Source organism: Hypanus sabinus, chromosome 5, assembly GCF_030144855.1.
Source record: "Hypanus sabinus isolate sHypSab1 chromosome 5, sHypSab1.hap1, whole genome shotgun sequence".
NCBI lineage: Eukaryota > Metazoa > Chordata > Chondrichthyes > Myliobatiformes > Dasyatidae > Hypanus > Hypanus sabinus.
The window spans coordinates 134,618,471-134,642,327 of record NC_082710.1 but is presented as its reverse complement, the minus strand read 5'-3'; the positions used below and the strand labels follow the sequence as shown (position 1 = coordinate 134,642,327).

The window sequence follows — 23,857 nt, the reverse complement described above, 5'->3', positions numbered from 1 at the left end:
TGATGTTGGCAATATTTATCTGTATCATAAACATGAGAAAGTCTGCAGATGCTGGAAATTCAAAGTAACACACACAAAATGCTGGAGAAACTCAGCAGGTCAGGGAGCATCTATGGAAATGAATAGATGGTCGAAATTTTGTGCCGAGTCCGTTCTTCAGGACTGAAGTGGACAGGGAAAGATGTCAGAATTAAAAGGTGGTGGTGGGGGGAGGGTGCGGGTAGAAGGAAGATAGCTGAAAGTTGATAGGGGAAGTCAGGAGGGTGGGAAAAGTCAAGAAGACAAAGGAATCTGATAGGAGAGGAGAGGGGACCCTGGAGGAAGTGATAGGCAGGTGAGAAGAGGTAAAAGGTGGGGGGTGGGGGGGGGGGTTGATTTTTTTTTACCAGAAGGAAAAATCGATATTCATGCCATCAGGTTGGAGGCTAACTAGATGGAATGTAAGGAGTTACTTCTCCACCCTGATGGTGGCCTCATATAGGCAAGAGGAGGCCATGGACCAATACGTCGCAACAGGAACGGTAATAGTATAACTGCTCAAACTACCACAAATATATATTTAAATGCTACAATAATGTACTTATATTTGCAGCTACTGCTCTGTACATTCAACCTTCATCACATATGAATCATTTTCTCTGATGCTTATCTTGTGTTGATATACCTTTCATGTTGTGGATTTCTTTAAATTACTGCTTCAGTTCTAATATGTTACCATACAATTCTTAATGAACACAGTTTAAGATTCTTTATGCTTCAGTGCTAGGCTTTACCTTTTATGTAAATGTTTTGCTTCCATGGAAATAAGTTCCAAGTCGTAATGATAGCAATCTCAAAATGTTTTGTCTGATTTGTTGTGCCAGAGCATTACTTTAGTTTGTTATTCTGCTGCTTGCAGTCAAGAACAATGAGATGAATAATAGTAATAATATTGCTTAACATATAGTGTTCCTCTGAACACACACCACTCCTTATGGAGGGATTGAAAGTAGAAAGAGTGAGCAATTTCAATTTCCTTTTTAAAAATAAATTGAATAAATGCTGTTTCCAAATCATTGTATCATTTCCTGCATTGAATTCATGGAAAATGCAGCACAATTGAAAATCATTTAATTCAACTCATTCTTACCAGTATTTGTCTTTCTACAAATGACCAGCTTAACACGGTACACACTTCCCTGATCCCTTGTAGGTTTGTTGAACCACCTCCTTGAGTGCGTGTATGTTATTCGCCTCTCTCGTTTCTTGTATACAATCTCATTCTTAGGGTGAATAAATTTGTTGTGAAATTTAATTTCCTTAATATTACTTTATAGTAATATTATAAGATATAGGAACAGAATTATGCCATTTGTCCCATTGTCTGCTCTGCCATTTTGTCATGGCTGATCCAATTTTTCTTTCAGCTCCAATCTCCTGCCTTCTCCCCATATCCGTTCATTCCCCGACCAGTCAAGAATCTATCACCCTCTGCCTTAAATATACATAAAAACTTGGCCTCCACAGCTGCCTGTGGCAAAGAATTCCACAGATTCACCACTCTCAGGCTAAAGAAATTCCTCCTCATCTCTGTTCTAAAAGGGAACCCTTCTCTTCTGAGGCCTTGACCTCTGGTCTTAGCCTCTCTGACCATAGGAAACATCCTATCCACATCCACTTTATCAAAGCCTTTCACCATTCAAAATGTTTCAAACAGGTCACCCCTCATTCTTCTGAATTCCAGTGAATACAGGCCCAGAGCCGTTAAATACTCTTCATCCTCCAATTCTGCATACTTGTGGAAATACAGTACTTCCTTTGTCCCTACCATCGAACATTTGATTAATTTAACAACTTTGTTGTCAGGAGTAAAGAGAGGCATCCTGTTTACTTTTGCATTGTTAGTGGTCTCGTTTTTGGTCTAATGCTGAAAACAAATTATATAAAGAATTTTCAGAAGTAGGAGTGGAGTAGGCAATGTAGCCATTTGAGCCTGTTCCACCAGTCAACATGTTCGTGGCTGATCTCTAACATTAAAGTCATTTTCTAGTACTGTCCTGATATCCCATGATTTTTCTTAATATCCAAAAATCTAATTGATCTCTTTTTTCATTGAACTCAGTGACACAGCTTCTATAACCTTCTAGGATTGTGTGAAGTTTCTCTGTACCGTAGTCCTAAATGATGTGTCCCTTATTTAACCCTTGGTTCTGAACTCCTGAATTTAAGGAAATATCTACTGTACCTGCATCCAGCCTGTCAAGCCCCTTTACGAATTTTGTAACTTATTTTTTCATTTTTTCTAAATGCTAAGGAATAGAGCACACATTAGCTCTTTTTCATCTTTTGCTTTCATCTCTTGCTTGTGATAAACCTCACTGCCTCTTTTTAATGATCTCATTAATCTGTCTCTATCTACAGTAGTCTTTGTGTTCAGTGATCCAGTTGTTCTGTTGCCCACTTAAAGTTCATTCATGATGCTATTACTACTTAGTAAAATGTAACTTTGTTGTAACTCATTTGCCATTTTTATTCCAATGCTGCAGAATTAACATTTCCGTGTGATTTGTGCATTCAACTCAGTAATAGTTAATCCTTCAAATATTGCAGTTGGCAAATATGCAAATTTTGTTTTATTCTAAGACCAAGACTATTTATTTAAATTGCTGGTGACAACAGTCAGCACAGATCCTTGTGGGATTCCACTTTTGACTTTCTGTTAATGTGAATGGGTGCTTTTGTCCAGTTTTCTACTTACTGTCTTGAAACTTAAGTGGCTGTCTATTCTGTTAGTGGTCCCTGGCTCAGTTATTCAGTTGCAGATCATTCCTTTACTGACTGTTGCATTGACTGTAGGTGTGGAACTCAGATGATTAAGCTAGGTTGAACAATTTTTTTAAAAAATTATATCATTTTAAAATTAATTTCATATCACTTCACAACCTAAAATCTCATTTTTATTCACCAGGAAATTAAAATTTGTAGGGTTAAGTGAGTACTTTGAAACAAATTCATGGCTGATGAGGCTCATAGAGTAGAAAGCTTCAAGTTCCTAGGAGTGAACATCACTAGTAGCTTGTTCTGGTCCAACCACCTAGATGCCGTTGTCAGGAAAATTTACCAATTTTGCTAGTTGAAAGTTTTTGTTAATCAGATTCCGCAGCATAGCAATTCAACCCGTTCACGTTCCACAAATTAAACTGGAAAAAATGAACAAAGAAGTGAATTGCGAAAATTAACAGTTTACCTCAACAGAAGGCCCCTTCAATGCTGCATAAATAACCTAAAAAAAAAAGTCATTGCTCTTCTCGTTCTTCTTCTCCCCAGCGCAAATGGTAAAACTCTTTGGCTGCCTCTGGTGTATCAAAATAATGCTTTTTACCTTCATGGATGACTGGAGCCGGGCAGGATACAGGAGGCTGAACCTCACCCCTTTCCCGTAAAGCAGGGATTTCACCTTTTTGAACGCTGCTTTTTTTTCCCCAGCTCTGCACTAAAATCTTTATGAAAAAACACTTGATGCCCGTGGAAATACAGCCTCTGCTTCTGTCTACTGATGATGCGCTGCTCATCTTGAAGAAGTGAAAGAGAACCAGGAACGTTCTTGGTCTCGTTTGCTTGGCTTCAGTGACGCCAGATGGTTTAGGCCCGACTTGGTGAGAGTGCAAAAGCATGAGAGGCCTTGGGAAGAAATTTGTCCCCAGGACTTTGTCAAAAAAATCGGTCATAAATTTAACAGGATCCGAACCTTCCTAATTTTCAGGAATGCCAACCACTCTCAAATTGGATCTCTGCGACCGATTTTTGAGGTCATCTAGCTTCCCCTTCAGAAATGCGGTTTTACTCTGCAACGCTGCAGTGGCAACTTCGGCGTTCGCCAGTCGGTCACTATAATCATTCAGGCCATCTTCAACCTCAGGAATGCATTCATCATGCGACTCGTAATAAGACATAATTTGTTCCATGGTAGCATTCACTGGTGACAAAGCATCTTCAAGTTCTCTTTTTAAGGCAGAATGCACCGCTTGCATCGTGTCAGTAAGAAGTACTAAACAAAGCCTCTCCAAGTCATCAGGTAGCGCAGGTCCAGCAGCTTGCAACGGCGCTATAACCATTACATCAGCTTTCTTGCTCGAGGCTTCACCATCTTTTTCCCCAATTTTACTTCAAAGGTGCATCTTATTTGCCATTTCAGTGTCCAGCAACATCCCAGGTTGTTCACAATGTTAAATATTCAGTTATCTCAAGCATACAGCAAAGATAAACAGATTTTCAGTAAAAATCAGGAGCCACACTCACACACACCTACTCACTGTATGCTCAACCTGGAGTTTAGTTTCCTAGTTTTTTTTTTGTTTTTAATGCTTTGCTTGACCTGTGTTATCTTTAGCCTATATATATTAAAGGTAGAATAAGTGATTGTACAAATTTTAAAGAGGGGAGCCACCCTGGATTAGTTTGAAAGTTTTAGGTGTATGGAGAACGCTTTGGAAGTTTTTTGTTTGGTAATGTCTGCAATCATCCTCAGTTGGGGAGGTAGATCTAGGTTTTGGGGGTTAATTGTTTTTTTTTGTTTGTGTAAAGGGGTGGGGGGAGTGTTTTTGGGGGACCACCATGGCAGCTTATTCTTTTGTGTGTTACGGGTTGGTCAGATTTTCTTTTCACGGTGCTTTATTCTGTGCAGCTTGTACCCTCACACTGTTTTGGATTGTGGGCCCTGTGTATCTTTGATGTGGTTAACATGAGTGCTGCTGATGGAGGCCATCCTGTGAGGTTTATTTCTTGGAATGTAAAGGGGCTCAATGGTCTTGTGAAAAGAGCTAAAGTTTTCTCTCATCTGAAACAATTAAAAGCAGATATACTATTACTACAAGAGACACATTTAAGAGTGGAAGACCATAATAGACTCCGTAAAGCATGGATTAGTCAGGTTCTTCATTCCAGATTTAATAGTAGGTTCAGGGGGGTGGCAGTATTAATCACCAAAAGAATGCAGTTTACACCATCTGATGTAATCAGTGACCTTAATAGTCGCTTTATTATAGTCTCTGGATCTCTTTTTCAGATACCTGTCACTTTGGTAAATGTTTATGCCCCTAATTGGGATGACGTCCACTTTGCAAATAAGGTTTTGTCATTAATACCTAACTTGAATACATACCAGCTAATCTTTTCGGAGATTTGAACTGTACTATTGACCCACTGCTTGATAGGTTTAGCTCTATTTTTGAATCCATTGGTTAGGCAATTCTCTTTCTTTTTTCATGTTCACCACTCCTATTCCAGGCTAGACTTTCTTTATAGATAGCTCCTTGATACTAATGATTAGACAAATTGAGTACACTGCTATAGTTATATCTGATCACTCGTCCGTGAAACTGGACCTAAGTTTTCCTTTAAACATTAGAGAATGGCCTCTGTGGAGACTTAACCCCCTTTTGCTTTCCAATGAGAAATTTTGTAGTTATATATCGGCTAACATTGACACATTCTTCAAAAATTTACCAATGCTTGTACTTCCTCAGGAGGCTAAGGAAATTTGGCATAATCCTGTCAACCCTTGCTAAATGTTATTGATGCACCATAGAAAGCATTCTATCTGGTTGCATCATGTCTTGATATAGAAATGCTCTGCCCAGATCCACAATAAACTGTAGAGAGTTGTGGGTGCAGCTCAGCACATCACAGAAAGCTGCCTCCCCTCTGTGGACTCTGCCTACACTTCTTCCTACCTCAGTCAACATAATCAAAGACCACACCCACCCTGAACAAGCTCTCTTGTCACCCCTCCCATTGGATTCAAAATATGAAAATCTAAAAGGTGCATTCCACCAGGCTCATTGACAGCTTCTATCCCGCTGTTAAAAGACTATTGAATAGTTCCTTAGTGCAATAAAATGGATTCTTGACTTCACAGTCTACCTTATTATGATCTTGTACTTTGTTTACCTGCACTGCACTTTCTCTGTACCTGTTTCAATTTATTCTGCATTGTTATTGTTTTACTTTATTATGCTTCAAAGCACTGTGTAATGACCTGATTTGTATGAATAGTATGCAAGACAGGCTTTTTACTCTATCTTCTTACACATGATAATAATAAATCAATTTCAATTGTACAGCTTATTCTAATATGCATCTCTGTCAATATTTTATAAGGACAAATATTACATACATTTGAATTTCCTAATGTATGATAGTTAAAGGATATGAATAAGCCTACAAGAAAATATATTTCCATGTGGAGTTTTGTTCTTACTGTTTGAATTCTTCTAATATAGAAATTTAAGAGAAGCAAGGGACAATGCAATTGCAGAAAAGGAAAGAGCAACTGAAGCAGAAAAGGATGCCCAAGCAAAATATGACCAGCTTCTAGAACAGTAAGTTTTATACTTTGCAAATTGAATATACAGAAAATTTAGACTTCCTCTGTTCCCTGTTAGTTAAAAAAAGAAAAACATTTAGATAATAGGTCTAAATGGTAATAGGTAGTGATTTTCATGGTTTCCACTATTGAAATAACTTCAGTCCAGGTGATTTTTGGAATGTTATACTGTGGACATTTTTTTTTTGTTTTGTACCAGCTGTAATTCTAGTGATAATTTACATTTTGCATGTGAGCATACAGTAGCTATAAGCTATTACTAAGAATAATGATCATTATTATAAGTCAGGATATCAAGACCATAAGACCATATAGGAGCAGAATTAGTCCATTCAGCTTGTGTTCTGCCATTCCAATATGGCTGATCCCGGATCCCATTCAACCCCATACAGCTGCCTTCTTGGCATATCCTTTGATGCCCTTGACTGATCAGGGAACGATCTTAATATACACATGGACCTGGCCTCAACCACAGTCTGTGGCAGAGCATTCCACAGATTTACTACTCTCTGGTTTAAAAAAAAGTCCTTACTTCTGTTCTAAAGGGTCACCCCTCAATTTTGAGGCTGTGCCCACTAGTTCCTCCACCATAGGCGCCACGATTACATTTCCAGTTTTATTGCATATAAAATAAACTTTTATCTAGAAACAATACCCACTTGAACATCCATCAGAAATTAGGTACTTCCTGGAAGAGAAAAGTATTCATGCTAGAGTATGATGTACTGTTATGATAACTGTGGAATGCATGATATACCAATGCCACATTAATTCCCAGATAGCAGGGTTCAAAGGTCCAATTTAATGTCAGAGATATACATCCTGAAATGCTTTTTCTTTGCAAACATCCACAGAAACGGAGGAGTGCCCCAAAGAATGAACGACAGTTAAATGTAAGAACCCCCAGATCTCCCCTCCCCCGTGTAAGTGGCAGAGGGCAACAATCCCCCCCCCCCAGCGGCAAAAAAAAGCAAGTATCAGCACTGCCACCGAGCACTCAAGCTTGAGCAAAGCAATAGCAAAGACACAGACTTGCAGTAACCCCAAAGACTTCACGTTTCACCGAGCATTCGACATACCACGGTTCTCTCTCTCCCTAATAAGGGAGAAGGGGGTGTCTCCATTTTCCCAGCAAGCAGGGAGACATAAACAATTCACTGATTTAGGATGTTAAAAGTCTGATGTGTCGCCTTTCTGAGCTCTGTTCCCAAAGATCACCAAGATCTGGGTCTTTGGGCAGACAGCAGTAGACTTTCCAACTCCCCCAACGACACACGTCTCCTGCTGTGACACCAACCCTCAATCTGCCCATCATAGATTCCAAATCCGAGCCGGACTCTCAGGCCGAACCCTTGGTGTGCCGATCAACAGCCAGTCCTGAAACCCCAAGAACGGGTCCCATTTCCACAAAGAACCGAAGTCAGTGTGTAACTCCAAGTCAGGGTCTTCAAAAGAACCCTGAAAGGGAAAAATAAAAATATTAAGATGGAAATGAAGCTCTTTCTGAAGATGCAAGCAAAGGAGTCGCCATTTAGCGCCATCTAAACTTCGCTCCGCCTATGCAGGGAATCTGTAAGGAGCTATTTTGCTGTTCCGATGCAGCAGTGAGTCATGTGATGATGAGCTGCATAGAACAAAAGTAAAGCAGATAATACTACAAACACTCAGTGGTCAGGCAGCAGTTGCAAAAGTAGAAAACAGTGTTTTTAGGTTGAAAGCCTTCGTTAGAACTCTGCACTTGAGAAAGCAAGTTATCTTTAAGTGGCAAAAAGAGAGTTGTGGGTAGAGAGTTAACAAGGGAAATGATAATGGGCACATTTCTGAAAAATGAGTCCACGGTTCTCCATGTTCACAGAGTCAGAGATTAATGGGAACAATGGAGACAGTAGAGTCATAGAGCACCACGGCAGAGTTTGGCCTGTCTAGTCTGTGCCTGTTCCCATTGACACACCTGAACCATAGCCCTCCCATCCATATACTTATCCACACTTCTAAAATATTGAAATTGAGATACATCCACTTTGGCTGGTGGGTAACAAGAAAACAAAACAACAAAGGGATGTGTTTAAACTGAAATGCAGCTTGGAGATGTTGCTGAAACCTGAAACTAATAAAGGAAAATGTTAGAAATGCCCAGCAGATCAGTCGGTGTCTGTGGGGAGAGAGAGTTTCAGTTGAAGTTTCAAATGTTACAGGTAGATACTGTGTTCCTGGAGTCACAATGAGCCATGGCAGGTGTTTGTTCATCAACCTAACATTCAGTTTGATTGGAACAGTTTAGGAGATCACTAACAGAGATCAGAGTGGGATGAAGGGTTAAAGTGGCAAGCAGCAGGTAATCTTTGCAGACTGAATGGAAGAATCATTGGAATTCAGTAAATTTGTTTGTTAAATGTTAAGAATGGTCAATGTATTCTTGGCAGTGTCGTTCCAATGACTTTATCTCTCACAGGAGTCCTTTCCTTGAATTCCACCATTTGTTGCTGAGATGGTCTTTCATATTCAATTCATTTTTTGATATGTCTTGATGCTAGGAAGTTTCTTTCAAACTCTGGGACTGTATGTTGCTTTCAGACTTTGTATCTGTTGACTAGTATTAGTTTGTGAAGGCCAAGTCTCTGGATGCATTCAGGAGAGAGTGTGGAGGCCAAGTCTCTGGATGCATTCAAGAGAGAGTTAGATAGAGCTCTTATAGATAGCGGGGTCAAGGGATATGGGGAGAGGGCAGGAACGGGGTACTAATTGTGTATGATCAGCCATGATTACAGTGAATGGTGGTGCTGGCTAGAAGGGCCGAATGGCCTACTCCTGCACCTACTGTCTATTGTTATTATGACATAATTCTGTAGTCTGGCATTGGAAGAGAAATTACTTGTTAAAAATAATTTTATACCATTAACATGGCAGTACAGAGTTTAAATTTTAACTTTGAATGTTCAATTGGTGAAAAAAAAACAAAATGCTCTAATATTGTTGGCCTTTATCTATCATTAGAAATCTCACTGTTAAGAGAATCACACAGTGTACATGCTTTGAATATGTACAGAGCCCCTTTTTTGGCTCTGTCACCAACAATATGAGAAAGTTGCATTCCCAGGTGTCTGATCCTATCATTGCATTAATCATTAATTAAGGCATTTGTGAATAATTGAGTTACAATATAAATTGAAATTTTCATGCAGTTATCTTTTTCATCTACACTATGTCCTCGGTATTCATGAGGGATGGGAGAGGTAGTTCCCGTGAATAACGAGAAGCAGGTACCTCTGAGGCTGCAGTGATACACAGTAGTCAACCACTCCTGAGATATAACAACTTGTATATGAGATTTGATGTGCAAGTCTGACCTTTTCAGCTTGTATATCAGACCACTGAGGTTCCATGCATCCTCATTTCTATCCCCATTCTTAGAATTGCCAGACCAAGCTCCATCTGTACAGTGCCAGCACAAGACATGTAAACGCAATCCAGATGGTAAGCAGAGTTCACATGACAACCACTGGGTAGGGCTCTGGAGGAAAGCAGGATGCTTTCCAACAGTCTTAGTGATACACAGCCGATCCACAAGTTAAGTCATCAAATTACAAGGATTAAAAGGACTGTCTTTCCTTAAGATCATTCGGCTAGGCACTGCTGCTTCCGAGCCATTTATATTATGCACATTGGAATTCCTCAGGTGAAACATTCAGTATTCTTATCTGGCCACCATATTGAGCGATGGCCAATTTTATACCAACAGATAAGCTTCATTGAGCTAATTCACATATTCTACATCACCCAGACTTACCCTTCACCATTGAAAGGTGATGAAGGGCAAGTTTGGATTGATGTCAATATGTGAATGAACTCACTGCTTCTCATGTTTAAACTTTGTTCCTGTATTCCATTTTTCCTGCTTATGAATGATTCAAATGCAGTACTAGCAAAATAATATGGAAAAAGAATATTAGTTAAGTATAATATGTGATCACCCCCCCTCCCCATGACATGCAGCTAATGGTGTCAATAGAATCAGGAAAGGACAGGTTAATAACCATCTATTTTTCATTCATCTTCTCAATAGTGGAGATGGATTATTTGTGGATTATTTGCCAAAGGTACTAGAAAAACTGGCGATAAATCAAAAATGGCATCAAGTATATAGTGTAGAAATAATAATAATAATACACTGATAAATAAGCTGTGAATACTAGTTAAATACTAAGTCCTGGTGATTTCTACACCCTGGGTTAGTAAAATAAGTGCTGGAGGGAATTGTGATGTTCCTAAGCGCTCTTGATTCTGGAATTGTGCCCCTGATTGGAAAACGTCGAGAATTAATCCATTATTTCAGAGCTGAGAGAGAGAAATAAACTTGATAGTTAATGTATTTGTCAGTTGAGGGAAATGTACTATTTCACTTATTAAGAAAGAACATTTAAAGCTTATCAGTCTGATAAACTAAGTTAAATTTTTAAGGAGGTAACCAATGTTGTTGATCAATGTGATAAGGACTTTAAGAAAGCATTCAATAGCCTTCCATGTAATGAGAGTACCTGGAACTAGAGCAACCTGTTAGCTTAGAAAATTAGTCTGGAATTACCACAGTTGGAGCATGCACTCTAATTGGCACTAATTTATTGGTGCATATCCACAGATTTGCAATGCGGCTGCAGCTTGTAACTGGAAAAAGAGAGACAGTTGGTTAATGTTTCAAGCCACAGTCTGATGTAGACTGAAGCAAGTTTAATAAATTTTAGCCAGAAAATAAATTAGTAGGAATTGGTGAAGTCATCAATTTTAAGAAAGGTATTTTCTCTGTTACTGTGCTGATAGGTATAGGAGTTTTTAAAAAAAACAACGAACATCTAGAGCAACACACAAAATGTTGGAGGGGACTCAGCAGATTAGGTAGCATCTATAGAGAAGAGTAAGCAGTCAACATTTCAGGCTGAGACCCTTCATCAGGACTGGAAAGGAAGGGATAAGAAGGTGGAGAGAGTGGAAGGAGTACAAGCTGGCAGGTGATGGGTGAAGCCAGGCGAGGTGGGGGTGAGGGGAAGAAGGTGGATGGGGAAGGGGAATATAGTGAGAGATGGGAGATGATTGGTGGACAGGCCAAGGCCCAAGAAGGAGGAGTAAATCAAAAAGTGAGAAGTGAGTCACAAAGTCAAAAGCATAGAACAAACCTCTTCAGTCTAATCCTTCAGTAATTCCATTTATTCTCCATCATTGCATCAAAGTAACTTGGTATTCACGGTCTTTTGTAGGAAAGATTGCCCAAATTCTACTACCCCTTTTATATTAAAGATATTGTTAACTTCATTCCAAAATAGCCCAACTCAGCTTTTAAAAAATTGTCCTCTTTCTGAATCACTACTTCAGGGTTAAGTAGTTTCGATATTAACCTCATTAATTCCTCAGTATTTAAAAGCTTTAGATTGCAATTTTATGTAAATAAAATGATTTCTCAACCTTCTGTCTTCAAAGCTAAATTTCTGTAATCTTTTAAAGTAAAGTATCATGGCTAGTCTGAATCAGGTGTTTCTAAACTCTTCTTTAGAAACTGACAGTTCTTCTGATCGGGTCATTTATAGAATTGATTTGATGTTTCAGGTATTTTGTTTGAGGTATTCTAGAAAGAATAATAACCAACTGGGCATCAATGGCAAACATGGTTGAGTATGTCTGTTGCAAGTTGGGAGCGTTTGGACAAGAAGAGTAGAGCTCAATGTCTTTTAGAGTAATATCAATTTGTCAAAGTGTAGCTCGGTATTGGAAAAAAAAATCTCTGTGTATATTCCTGCATTGATATATTTTATCAGTCATGTTTTGAGTAAGCAATGTATTATATTTTATAGTCCAACCAAATAGTGCTGCAATGCTATAATGATTATTGACAACATTTATGCTTGGTTTGGTGTCAAAACAAAATGAAAGATAAAAGCCACAATTTTTAAAATTATTTTTAAAATACCTCACTTGCACTGTTTGGGGATGCATCATTTGAATTGCTGTTTTTAATTAATTACTCCCAGTGTAGTAGCACAAAAGTTTTCTGATAAGGAAGTGACATGTGATCACAAATTGGCACATCTATTAGAACTTAACTGTACAATTAACACAAAAGATTTCAGCCTTTGTAGTGGACCACATCACAGTGTTGCATGTGACTGGCTGAGGGAATTGAAGAGAGGGGAGCCTGGGAGACCAGGAAGTGATCCACAGCTTGAGATCCAGGGGTAATATGCAAATGTAGGTGATATGCAAATCGAGATGGAGGTGGTCGGCATAGGTGTGGCTGTCGCCAAGAAGAATACCAGACCAATGCTTAAAAATATTCAAACAAAACTTTGAAGTTGCTGAAAATACAAAACACTGAAAGCACTCGAGTCAGGCAGCATCAGGAAGAGGAAGGAAGGAGGAAGAGGAATAATTGTTCTTGAGGTTACAAGTCCTTAATCGTAATGGAAAATTCAGAGAACAAGCTTCTGTTATGTTGCGGGGGTGGGGGGGGGGTGAAGAGTGGAGAGAACATTGGACTATCTGTGACAGCATAGATTATGATTGTTAAGTTAGAAATTGCAGTTGGCAGTTAATAAGAGTAAAGAAAAACAAATCATATTAAAACGGAAAGGTACAGACATATCTGAGGAGGGAAAGACAAGGAGTGGGTGGTTACCTGAAATATTCAACTCTGTATTAAATCGTGAAGGCTGCCAACCACCCAGGCAGAAGATGCCTTGCTGTTCCTTAACCTCACATGAAGCACCGTTAAACTAATGTAGAGCGATTTTAAAACCTGAGAGATCAGAGTAGGAGTGGGATGAACAAAATAAAATGACAGATTGCAGAAAGCTGGTGCCTTGCAAAGTGGTTTGTCCACTACAGAGGACACAAGATTGTGCAGACTGAATACAATACAAAACACAGCATAATGCTGAAAAAAATATTGTGACCTATCAAGAGATGTTGTTTGGAGACACAAAACACTGTAGATACTGGAATCTAGCATAATAAACTATCTGCCGGAGGAAGTCCAAATATGGTGCTTTCTCTTCAATTCCTTGCCAGCTCATAAATTAGATCCTCAGATGTTCCAACATTTCAGATATCTGAGCGTGCCAAGATGTCCCAAAAATTATCTCCAATATCAGATGGTTCACATACACCGGTACAAAGAAAAAGAAGGCAAACATTCAGCCATGCATACATCTATTGCTCTGTTGAGGCAACATTTTCATTATCATTCTTATATTTCAGCTTCAATGGAGATGCATTCAGAATCAAAATCAGGTTTACTATCACTGATGTAGATTGTGAAATTTATTATATTGCAGCTGCCGCATTGCAATACATAACAAATTGCTACAAGTTACAATAAGAAATATATTAAAAAATAAATAAGTACTACAAAAAGAGAGTGAGGTGATGTTCTTAGGTTCATGGACTGTTGAGAAAACTGATGGCAGAGGTTTTAAAACATCGGTATACTACTAGACTAGATCTGGTAGTAGGATCGTGGCAGCTAAGTCAGAGGTAAGCATGCCTTTGCTGCTTTGTAGATTATGCCTCTTCAGGCAAAGGCTGCACCCAACGAGGACACCGGCAGCAGGGTATCTGATGGTGTCTGTGGCAGATGAATCCAAGGGGGTCAATGGTATAGCCACCTTTGGTGGCATGTGGAGGAACCAGAGTGCTGGTCAACAGATGGCATCACTAGACTAGTTAGTTGTCTCTGCAGGGCAGTTTCCTTATCCGCTAAGTCTGTTACACTCCTGTGTACCACTTAGCATCAGATTTGTAAGACCAGAGTGACTGTATGGTGGGGGCACGACACCGTCTGTCTTTTTACTGTGCAAGGCATGTTGGAGTAGAGTTTCTGGATGCAGAGGCTAAACTCTCAGCGCAGTCAACTTCGAAATCGATGGACAGCCGAAGAAGTCATCTTCAGGCTCTTTTACCTCCTCGTGGCTGGTATTAATTAGAAGAGGTCACGGGTCCAGCACGTAAGTGCTATTACAAAGAAGGCATGACAATGCCTCTACTTCTTTGATGTTTGCGATGATTCACCTGTCATCTAAAACTTTGATAAATATCTATAGAGGCATGGTGGACAGTGTATTGACTGGTTGCATCACGGCCTGGTATAGAAATACCAATGTCCTTGCACATAAAAGCCTAAAAAAAATTACAGCCCAGTCCATCACATGGTAAAACCTTCCCATCATTGAACACATCTACATGGAGCACTGTTGCAGGATCATCATCAAGGACTCGTGCCATTGAGGTTATGCTCTCTTCTCGCTGCAGTCATCAGGAAGGAGCTACAGGAGCATTAAGTCCCACACCACCAGGTTCAGGAGCAGTTATTACCCCTTAACCATCGGGCTCTTTAAACAGAGTGGATAACTTCACTCACACCAATAACGATTGAATGTGTCATTGAATCCTAGAATAACTAACATCAATGAGTATCAAAGGGTAGCCACTCAAGTGATTAAAGTTCTACCATGTGCAAAGGTTGTTGGAGATCACTCAGGGAGGATGATGCAACATGGTTGACAAGGGAAGTCAAAGACAGCATAAAAGCAAAATAGAGGGCATATAATATTAGCAAAACTTAGTGGGAAGTTAGAGGATTGGGAAGCTTTTTGAAACTAACCGTGCAATTAAAAAACCCATAAAGAGAGAAAAAATGAAATATGAAGGTAACCTAGCCAGTAATATAAAAGAGGATACCAAGAGTTTTTCCAAACATATAAAGAGTAAAAGAGAGTTGAGTACAGATATCGGACCACTGGAAATGGTACTGGAGAGGTATAGTGCCTTGTAAAAGTATTCAGCGCCTAACCCTTTGTTCCCATAAATGAGTATTACAACCAGGGATTTTGACCAATTTAACTGATAATTTTTATTTGTGTATCATTTGTTCTTGTTTTCGCAGCAAGCCCAAAAAAACCTATGAAAAACTAAAAATTCAAAAACAAATGTCAGCAGTTCAAAAGTATTCCTCTGCCTTTGCTCAGCACTTAGTTGAGCCGCCTCTCGCAGATATTACACCCAGTTGTCTTTTTGGATGTTTCTATTAGGTTTGCACAATATGATGGAGCAAGATTTGCCCACTCCGCCTTGCAAAATTGCTCAAGCTGCGCCAGCTAGTTGGGGGGGTGGGGGGGCAGCAGCAGTAGATCTTGAGGTCTTGCCAGAGATATTTGATCGGGTTAAGGTCAGAACTTGGCCACTCAAGAATATCAATTTTCTTCATTTGAAGCCACTCCGTGGTTGCTCTGGCAGTGTGCTTTAAGCCGTTGTCCTGCTGAAAGATAAACTTCCTACCCAGAGGTTAGCAGTTTTTTTTATCCAGGACCTCTCTGTATTAAGCAGTATTCATTTCCCCAATCAATCCTGATCAGATTCCAGTCCCTGCTCCTGAAAAGCATGCCCATTGCATGATGCTACTTCTACAACACTTTAATATAGGGATGGTGCTCCCTGGCTGATGCACCATATTAGATTTACACCACACTTTTCACGTCGTGTTGAGGCCAAGATGTTTCTCTTTATTTTCGTCTGACTACAAGACCTTCTTCCTCACCTTTACAGTATCTTCTAAGCTTTGCAAAGTCTTTACAGGTAAGAGTATGCTTTTTTTCAGCCAAGGCTTCTTCCTTGCTTCTCTTCCATAAATAACCATTTTGTACAAGGCCTTAGAGACTGTGGAGCAATGAACGTCATCTCCAGTTGCAGTCGCTGACTTATGCAGCTCACTACTGGTGTCACAGTAGTGTCACTGACATGTACCCTTCTTCTCCAGCAAATAAGTTTAGAGGGGCAGCCTGACCTAGGCAGTGGGATAATGGTTTCATATTTTTTCACTTTTTCATGATGGACTGCACTGAGCTCCAAGATATATCCAGTGCCTTTGAGATGGTCTTGTACTCTTCCCCAGATTTACACTTCCCTATTATCAGTTTGCTGATTTGTCTTGAATGCTCTTCTGTCTTCATTAGGTTTGGTTTGTTAAAAATATGTATACTGTTGGACCTTACAGAGAGAAGGAATATGTATTCTTAATGAATTCATTGAAAGCAGGTGATCCTTCAATTTCCTACATCAACAATTGAGTGAGTTAGTAAGGTAATAATATATTGCACCTGAGGAAAGTTAGCATAGTAATTACAAAGAGATTGAATACTTCTGCAGTCTCATAATTTAGGTTTTTAATATTAATTGTTGACAGGCTTTGAAATTTTTCTGTTGATTTGATATGAAAATGAGACAGTAAAATGTGAAAATAGTTGTGGGGGCTGAATACTTTTTCAAGGCACTGTAGTACTGGGGGACAAAGAAAAGGTGGATTACCTTAGTAAGTATTTTGTGTCAGTCTTCACTGTGGAAAACACTTGCAGTATGCCAGAAATTCGAGAGAGTCAGGGACTGAAATATGTGTAGTTGCTATTACTAAGGAGAAGGTGCTTTGGAAGCTGAAAAGACTGAAGGCAGATAAGTCAGGTGGACCACATTCCAGGGTTCTGAAAGAGCTAGCTAAAGAAATTGTGGAGGCATTAGTAAGAATTTGGAGTCCATTATTAAGGATTAGGTTTTGGTGTATTTGGAGGAACATGATAAAGTCAGCATGGTTTTCTTAAGGGGAAATCTTGCCTGACAAATCTGTTGGATCTTTGAGAAAATAACAGGCAGGATACAGACAAACAGACATACTTTATTGATCCCGGGGGAAATTGGGTTTCGTTACAGTCGCACCAACCAAGAATAGTGTAGAAATATAGCAATATAAATCATAAATAATTAAATAATAATAAGTAAATTATTCCAAGTGGAAATAAGTCCAGGGCCAGCCTATTGGCTCAGGGCGTCTGACACGCCGAGGGAGGAGTTATAAAGATTGATGGCCACAGGCAGGAATGACTTCCTATGATGCTCAGTGTTGCATCTCAGTGGAATGAGTCTCTGACTGAATGTACTCCTGTGCCTAACCAGTACATTATGGAGTGGATGGGAGACATTGTCCAAGATGGCATGCAACTTGGACAGCATCCTCTTTTCAGACCCCAGCGTCAGAGAGTCCAGTTCCACCCCCACAACATCACTGGCCTTACGAATGAGTTTGTTGATTCTGTTGGTGTCTGCTACCCTCAGCCTGCTGCCCCAGCACACAGCAGCAAACATGATAGCACTGGCCACCACAGCCTCATAGAACATCCTCAGCATCGTCGGGCAGATATTAAAGGACCTCAGTCTCCTCAGGAAGTATAGATGGCTCTGACCCTTCTTGTAGACAGCCTCAGTGTTCTTTGACCAGTCCAGTTTATTGTCAATTCGTATCCCCAGGTATTTGTAATCCTCCACCATAGACAAAGTAGAATGGATGTTGTTTATTTGAATTTTCAGAATGCCTTTGACAAGATGCCACACATGAGGCTGGTTAATAAGCTAAGAACCCCTGCTATGCAGTAAAGGCAATAACATGAATAGAAGATTGGTTCACTGGCACGGTCAAAGAGTAGGAATGAACTGGGCCTTTTCTGGTTGGCTATTGGTGACTAGTGTGCTTCGCGGGGGTAATGTCATACCATTACTTTTTGCATTATACATTAATTATTTGGATGACAGAATTGAATGCTTTGTAGCCAAGTTTGTGGATGATACGAAGATAGGTGGAAGGACAGGTAGTGTTGAGGGGAAGTGGGGAGTCTGAAGAAGTACTTAGTCAGATTTGGAGAATGGGCAAAGAAGTTGCAGAAAGAAGAATATAGTATACAGAAGTAAATGGTCATGCAATTGGTATAGGAGGAATAAAGGCATAGAATAAAGGCTATTTTCTAAATGGAGAAAATTACAAAATTAGAGGTGCAAAAGGGAATCCCCGTATAGGATTCCCTAAAGGTTGACTTGCAGGTTGAGTTAGTGATCAGGAAGGCATTTTGAGAGAACTAGAATATAAAAGCAAGGATGCAGTGCTGAGGATTGATAATACATTAGTAAGACCATAGTTGGAGTATTGTGGCCCCTTAACTAAGAAAAGATGTACTGGCATTGTAGCAGGTGCAGAAGAGGTTTACGAGAATAATTCTGGAAATGAAAAGGGTGAACGTATTAAAAGTGTTTTGATGGCTCTGGGCCTATACTTGCTGGAGTTTAGAAGAATGAGGGGGATTTCAGTGAAACCTATTGAATATTAAAAGGCCTATATAGAGTGGATGTGGAGAGGATGTTTCCTATAGTGGATGAGTTTAGGACCAGAGGGCGTAGCCTCCCTGTAGATGACTGTCTATTTAGAACAGAGATAAGGAGGAATTTCTTTAGCCAGAAGGTAGTGGATCTGTGGAATTCAGTGTCACAGATGTCTGTGGAGGCGAAATCATTGGGTATATTTAAAGCAGAAGTTGATAAGTTGTTGACTGGTCAGACCATGAAAAGTTATGGGAAGAATTCAGGAGAATGGGGTTGAGAGGATTATTAAATTAGTAGTAAGGTCATATTCCAAGCCCAGCAGAGCACTGCAAGTACTCCTCTTGTTGATGCCCAGCCATTTTCAGCTGCTTTAACAAAGATCTCCCTTCCAGCTGAATGGTGGAAATTTGCTAATGATTCCACGATGTTAACAGTTCATCAACAAACAAAACATTCAGTAAGATGTGGCAACTCTCAGGCATGATCTGATGAGTGACAATATTTGTGTCGCAACTGTGAGCAGTTTCTGCATCCAACAAGAACCAACAATTCTTGCTGTTAAGCACATTTCCATCTCCCCAAGTATTTCATCATCGGCATTCTGGGTTGGCCATTGATCGGAAGCTAAACTGAGACAGTTATAAATATTCAATAGCTACAGGTGCAGGTTGGAAGCTGGGGTATCCTATGAGAGTAACTCAAGCCAAGAACATGAAAAACATTCTCTACATTTGTTGAATGCAGCTTGAATCTGTTTTTCCAGCTGTTGAGCATCATCAGTGACAAAACAACCTCTTGAATAGTGATCCACCTCTGAGCATTCATCCCCTCCACCACCAGTTTATAGAGAGTATGTATGAATAAAATTTACTAATTGGACTTACAGTTGTTCAGCTTGCCTCTCATTAGCAGGCAAACCTGGCACCTTTATTATGAAGAAAGTCAAAGGCAGCAGGTACATGAAAGCATCCAGATCTATCGCACCATCCTGATTAGTATATAATTGCTGTTTCTTTGCCATCACTATATCTAACTCCTGGATCAGGTTTTTGTGCACTACTTCACTTATGTGCTGTAGATCTTGCAGTAGTTTTTAAAATGTAATTTCTGTGTAGGCTTATATGAAATGGTTGATATATCGATGATGCTCTTTCTCAATGTCGCCCTCACCATTCAGTGAGTTCAATAACCTTGGGGAAATTGCTAATCATAGAGAAGCAGTTGTGCAGTAGTTTCACTCGGTCAATGAAACATTTTAAGCAACTTCTGAAGAGATTAATATGAGCATTCTATATGTAGGTGTGTTATCTGTTCCACTTTATAAGACAACAAACATAGAATAATACAGTACAGGAAAAGGCCCTCAGTGCACAGTGTTGTGTGGATCCAATTAAATTGTTCATTAAATGAGCAACCTACAGAAACTGTTCTCCTCTGCCTACACAATGTCCATATCCTTACATTTTTCTCACATTCATGTGCCTATTTAAATATCTCTTAAAGTCCCTAATATACCTACCTCTACCACTACTCCAGACACCCACTATTCTCTGCGTAAAAAATTTTGCCCCTCTCATCTCCTTTGAAATTACTTTCTCTCACCTTAAATGCAGGCCATTTGTATTAGACATTTTAATCTTGGCGAAAAAGGTGCAGTCTGTTGATTCTATCTGTGCCCTCCTATTTGATGAAAATGGCTTATCTGATCCTCCACTCTGAAATTGTGATGAGAAATAATTTAGTTTGTGGTTCTGAACAATATTTTGTTCTTTTTGTTCCCATTAAATCTAAGCAGATTTTATCCATTCAGTTGAAACAAACCCCTTTCCCACCCACCCATTCACACACACAGACAGGCATCTAACACCAAGACAGGCTTCTCTGGGCCTCCTTAAACCTGGGACTCTCAAGCATGCAGATCTTGATTATCCAATCCCTGGCCCAGGCTCATATACATCAGGTGTCTGATATCTGGACACGCCAATCCAGAACTCCAGAATTCGCCGACCTTTGTGTGTTGACTCTGAGACTCGCTGATCACAGGACTTTGATCTCCAGGCCTCATCCTCCAGATTTCCACAGACCTCCAACCCTGGGACCCGTACAAGTAGATTGCTAGTCTTTGTTGTCCTCCCAGCCTTCTAACCCTTCAACTATCCACTGGGATTGCTGACCTTTGACCATGAAGTGCCCTGACCTGAACTCTGACCACCAGCTCCTGCCCTTGACTCTTCATTTACTGCTCCTGACCTTTAACTCCCCCCCTCATTCCTGCCCCTGAGCATGAACTGTCCTCTAACTCCCCACGCTGACCCCAGAACCATTCTTATGAAGTAAAAATGACGACCAACTCTGAGCCACAACCTTGATGGATATTGTAGCTCAGTGCCATTTTGACGGGAATTGCTGTGTTCACTCAATGCATGTGTTAATGAAGGATTGTCACTGGAAGATGAAGTTGACACTACCTCGTGCATTTTAGATCCTGATTCACTGATCCCTCTATTAAAACCATTGCATTATATCTGCAGGCATTCATGCCCATCAACAACAGATGCTGTCCGAGTATTTTCAATCTGGTATTTGGAAGACATCCAAAGTGGTAGTTCCTTAACCTCTGCTACAGATATATTTATGCTGCAAGGCAATACAAGAGTTTGTAAGAATGTGCACTGAAATATTTTTCATTATAGGTAATCTAAGACTGACATTTATATAGATTATTCTGCTGCTGTCACTCAGCTGGAATATTTCAGCTATAAAAATGGTATTTCTTTATTGCTCTTGCAACTTTTACCAAAATAAGATAAAAATGAGTCCTGTTGTATGTGATAATCATGTGTACGAGTTAAGACTTTTTAAAATCTGGTTGTGTTGAAGTCAATGAGTCCTTCCACTGTGGCACCTTTCAAACCCCCTTTTTCCCCCTAAAATGTAGCTTTGCCTCTGCCATAGTGAATGGAGCATTCAGCTGCATTTACTGTACACTTTCCACATATCTGCTCTCACCCCATCTCTGCCAGGACAGAACAGAGTTCTCCTGATAGTCACCTTCCAGTCCACCAGCCTGATCAGCTGATTTGTCTTACCCTATGTGCATGTGAACTTTTGTCTTCAACCTCTCTTCTTGCCTGACCCTGGTTTTAAACTGTGAACCCTCCACTCTCTGACGTTTCTCAAGAGGGGTCTCTGAGCCAAAAGGTGTACTGGTTTCCCTCTCTGCAGTTGCTGCTTGACTGAGTTTTTCCAGCATTTGTTCTAGTTTCAGATTTCAGTATCAACAGGTTTATTTGATTTCCATTGCTGGGGTTGTTATCCGACTTCAAGAGTGAAGTGGATGAAAAGACAGGTTCTAGGTGGAGAGTAAGATGTCAGTCGATCATATGTTTTAGAGTGAGACAGGAAATATTTACAGTGGTCACTTAATGACGAATGATTTGGGATAAACAACAGACACTGCAGAGGGAGTCATAGGAAGTGAAATGTCAAGTATCCGAACCAAAACTGAGAAATGCAATCTCAACCTCTCTGTAGGTTTCCTCTCTGCTGAACAGCACTAATTCTCCTGCTCTTATTCTCCCTCCTTTCTCCTCCACATACTTTTTCCATCTGGTTATCACCTCTCTCTTGTACCCATTGATCATTGACCTCTCTATCTCCCGCCCTCATCATCTTCCTGCCTTGGCTCACTCTCTATAAGTAATACTTGAGGATCCTTTGAAGTAAGTTGCTTTAGAAAACTTTGGTGTTTTATTTTTTTGAATAACTTTGAAATATTGCAGTTCTTTCAATTTGACATATTATATCGCTTGACAACCATTAAACTCTGCATGAAACATCAAAGTTCAAACTTCTTAAAATTTTTTAAATGGGCAAAGATGTAAACCACCAATTCAGCAGATTAAAGTGCAAATTCTTGATAAGTGGTATTTTGTAAAAATTTTGATAAATCATTAAGTTTACATAAAATTTTGAATCATATAAACCAACAAATTCCACTTTTTTTAAAGTTAATTTCTTTGTAACTTAAGTATACAGAAAGAATCAACTTTTATAAATGTATTGGGTCGTCTTAGTAATATTTTTGAAGAAACTGAAATTCTGTAATGCGGAAAGGTTTTAATGAAAGAAGTTAATGTATGTTAGCAATGTTAATTACTCAAGTAATTTGCTATGGCATACTTGGCTATACTCAATCTGTAGTCAATGCAGTTAATAGCTTAGAAAGGGCTTTGTATTTTATATATATATTTTCATATGGTACTTGCTAACTTGCAGATTTATTACTTTAGCTCACATGAGCTTAATTTTCTTTGAAGATTACTATTTCTGATTAAGTTTAGAAATTAAAAGACACAGTACGTGTTCCGTTCACTGTTGGTAGCAGAGATGTACTGTAGTGCAGTAAATACATGCTTTGAATGCCTGTAAATCCTTGCTACAGTTGTTGAGCATACCCAGAGTTTCCAAGCAAGCAAAAAGAAAGATTGCTTACATTCATGCAATGCAAAGTTTCTGAGCCAGCGACGACAGATGCTATGATATAGCTGAGATGCAAAAACATTTAGGAAATTACTCAAGCTGCATTTTGTTCAGGTCAAGCTGAAAAAAGGAACAACGATTTTGAGATTCTTTTGGTATGTCTGGTGATGAGTATACAGCCATTGCTTAGTGTTCATGATGGCTGTCTTGAAGACTTTTCATTACAGATTTAAGTAGTGAGGTGAGAGGATGAGGCAAAGACAGAGTGGGAGATTGACGTGAAGGCATACTAGATTTACAGTAAACCTTGGCTTTTTTGTGTCTTGCTTCAGATGTACTGTAGGAAGATTTATCTTGTGGAAGAATAACAAGGTTCATTTTTGCAAGCAGTATTAATAATGTGTGCATAAGAATACTCATACTTCTTAGTGGTGGTGGTAGTAGTAGTAGTATGCATTCCACTAGGGGGAGAAAGTCAAGTTGGAAGTAACATTTTAATTTGTACACTAAAACAAATGGTTAGCGGGGATGATGGGCCAAAGGCCTGCTTTCATGGTATGACTATAAATGACTTTGAAGACATTTCCAACTGTTGAGTTGCAAGGGAAGTCATTTGCTATTTGCAACATAATATATGAATGACAATTGAAGAGGTGAATTTGTATATATAGTTTAAAATATTATTTGAGTGTGATAATATATTCAGGGGCAATCTGTAAAACCTTTGAAGGATTTGTGAATAATTGAATGCACTTAAATGTTGCTGTTCATATATAATCTCACTTTTCAAAGCTATTCCATGCAGTTCACACTGTGTGAAGAGCCTTGATGAGT

General features: G+C 39.5%; 1 protein-coding gene across 5 annotated transcripts in view; it reads left to right on the top strand.

Annotated features, from left to right (window-relative positions):
* pibf1 (progesterone immunomodulatory binding factor 1) overlaps positions 1-23,857 on the top strand; it is a 200,515-nt gene that overhangs the window by 55,189 nt on the left and 121,469 nt on the right. For all 5 annotated transcript variants that reach the window (XR_009512295.1, XM_059970447.1, XM_059970445.1 and 2 more), the window contains one exon: positions 6,261-6,359. Coding sequence is in view for 4 of the 5 variants with exons in the window: in XM_059970447.1 (XP_059826430.1) it covers positions 6,261-6,359 (99 nt within the window). In the remaining variant the exon portion in view is untranslated. The remainder of the gene's footprint in view (positions 1-6,260; positions 6,360-23,857) is intronic.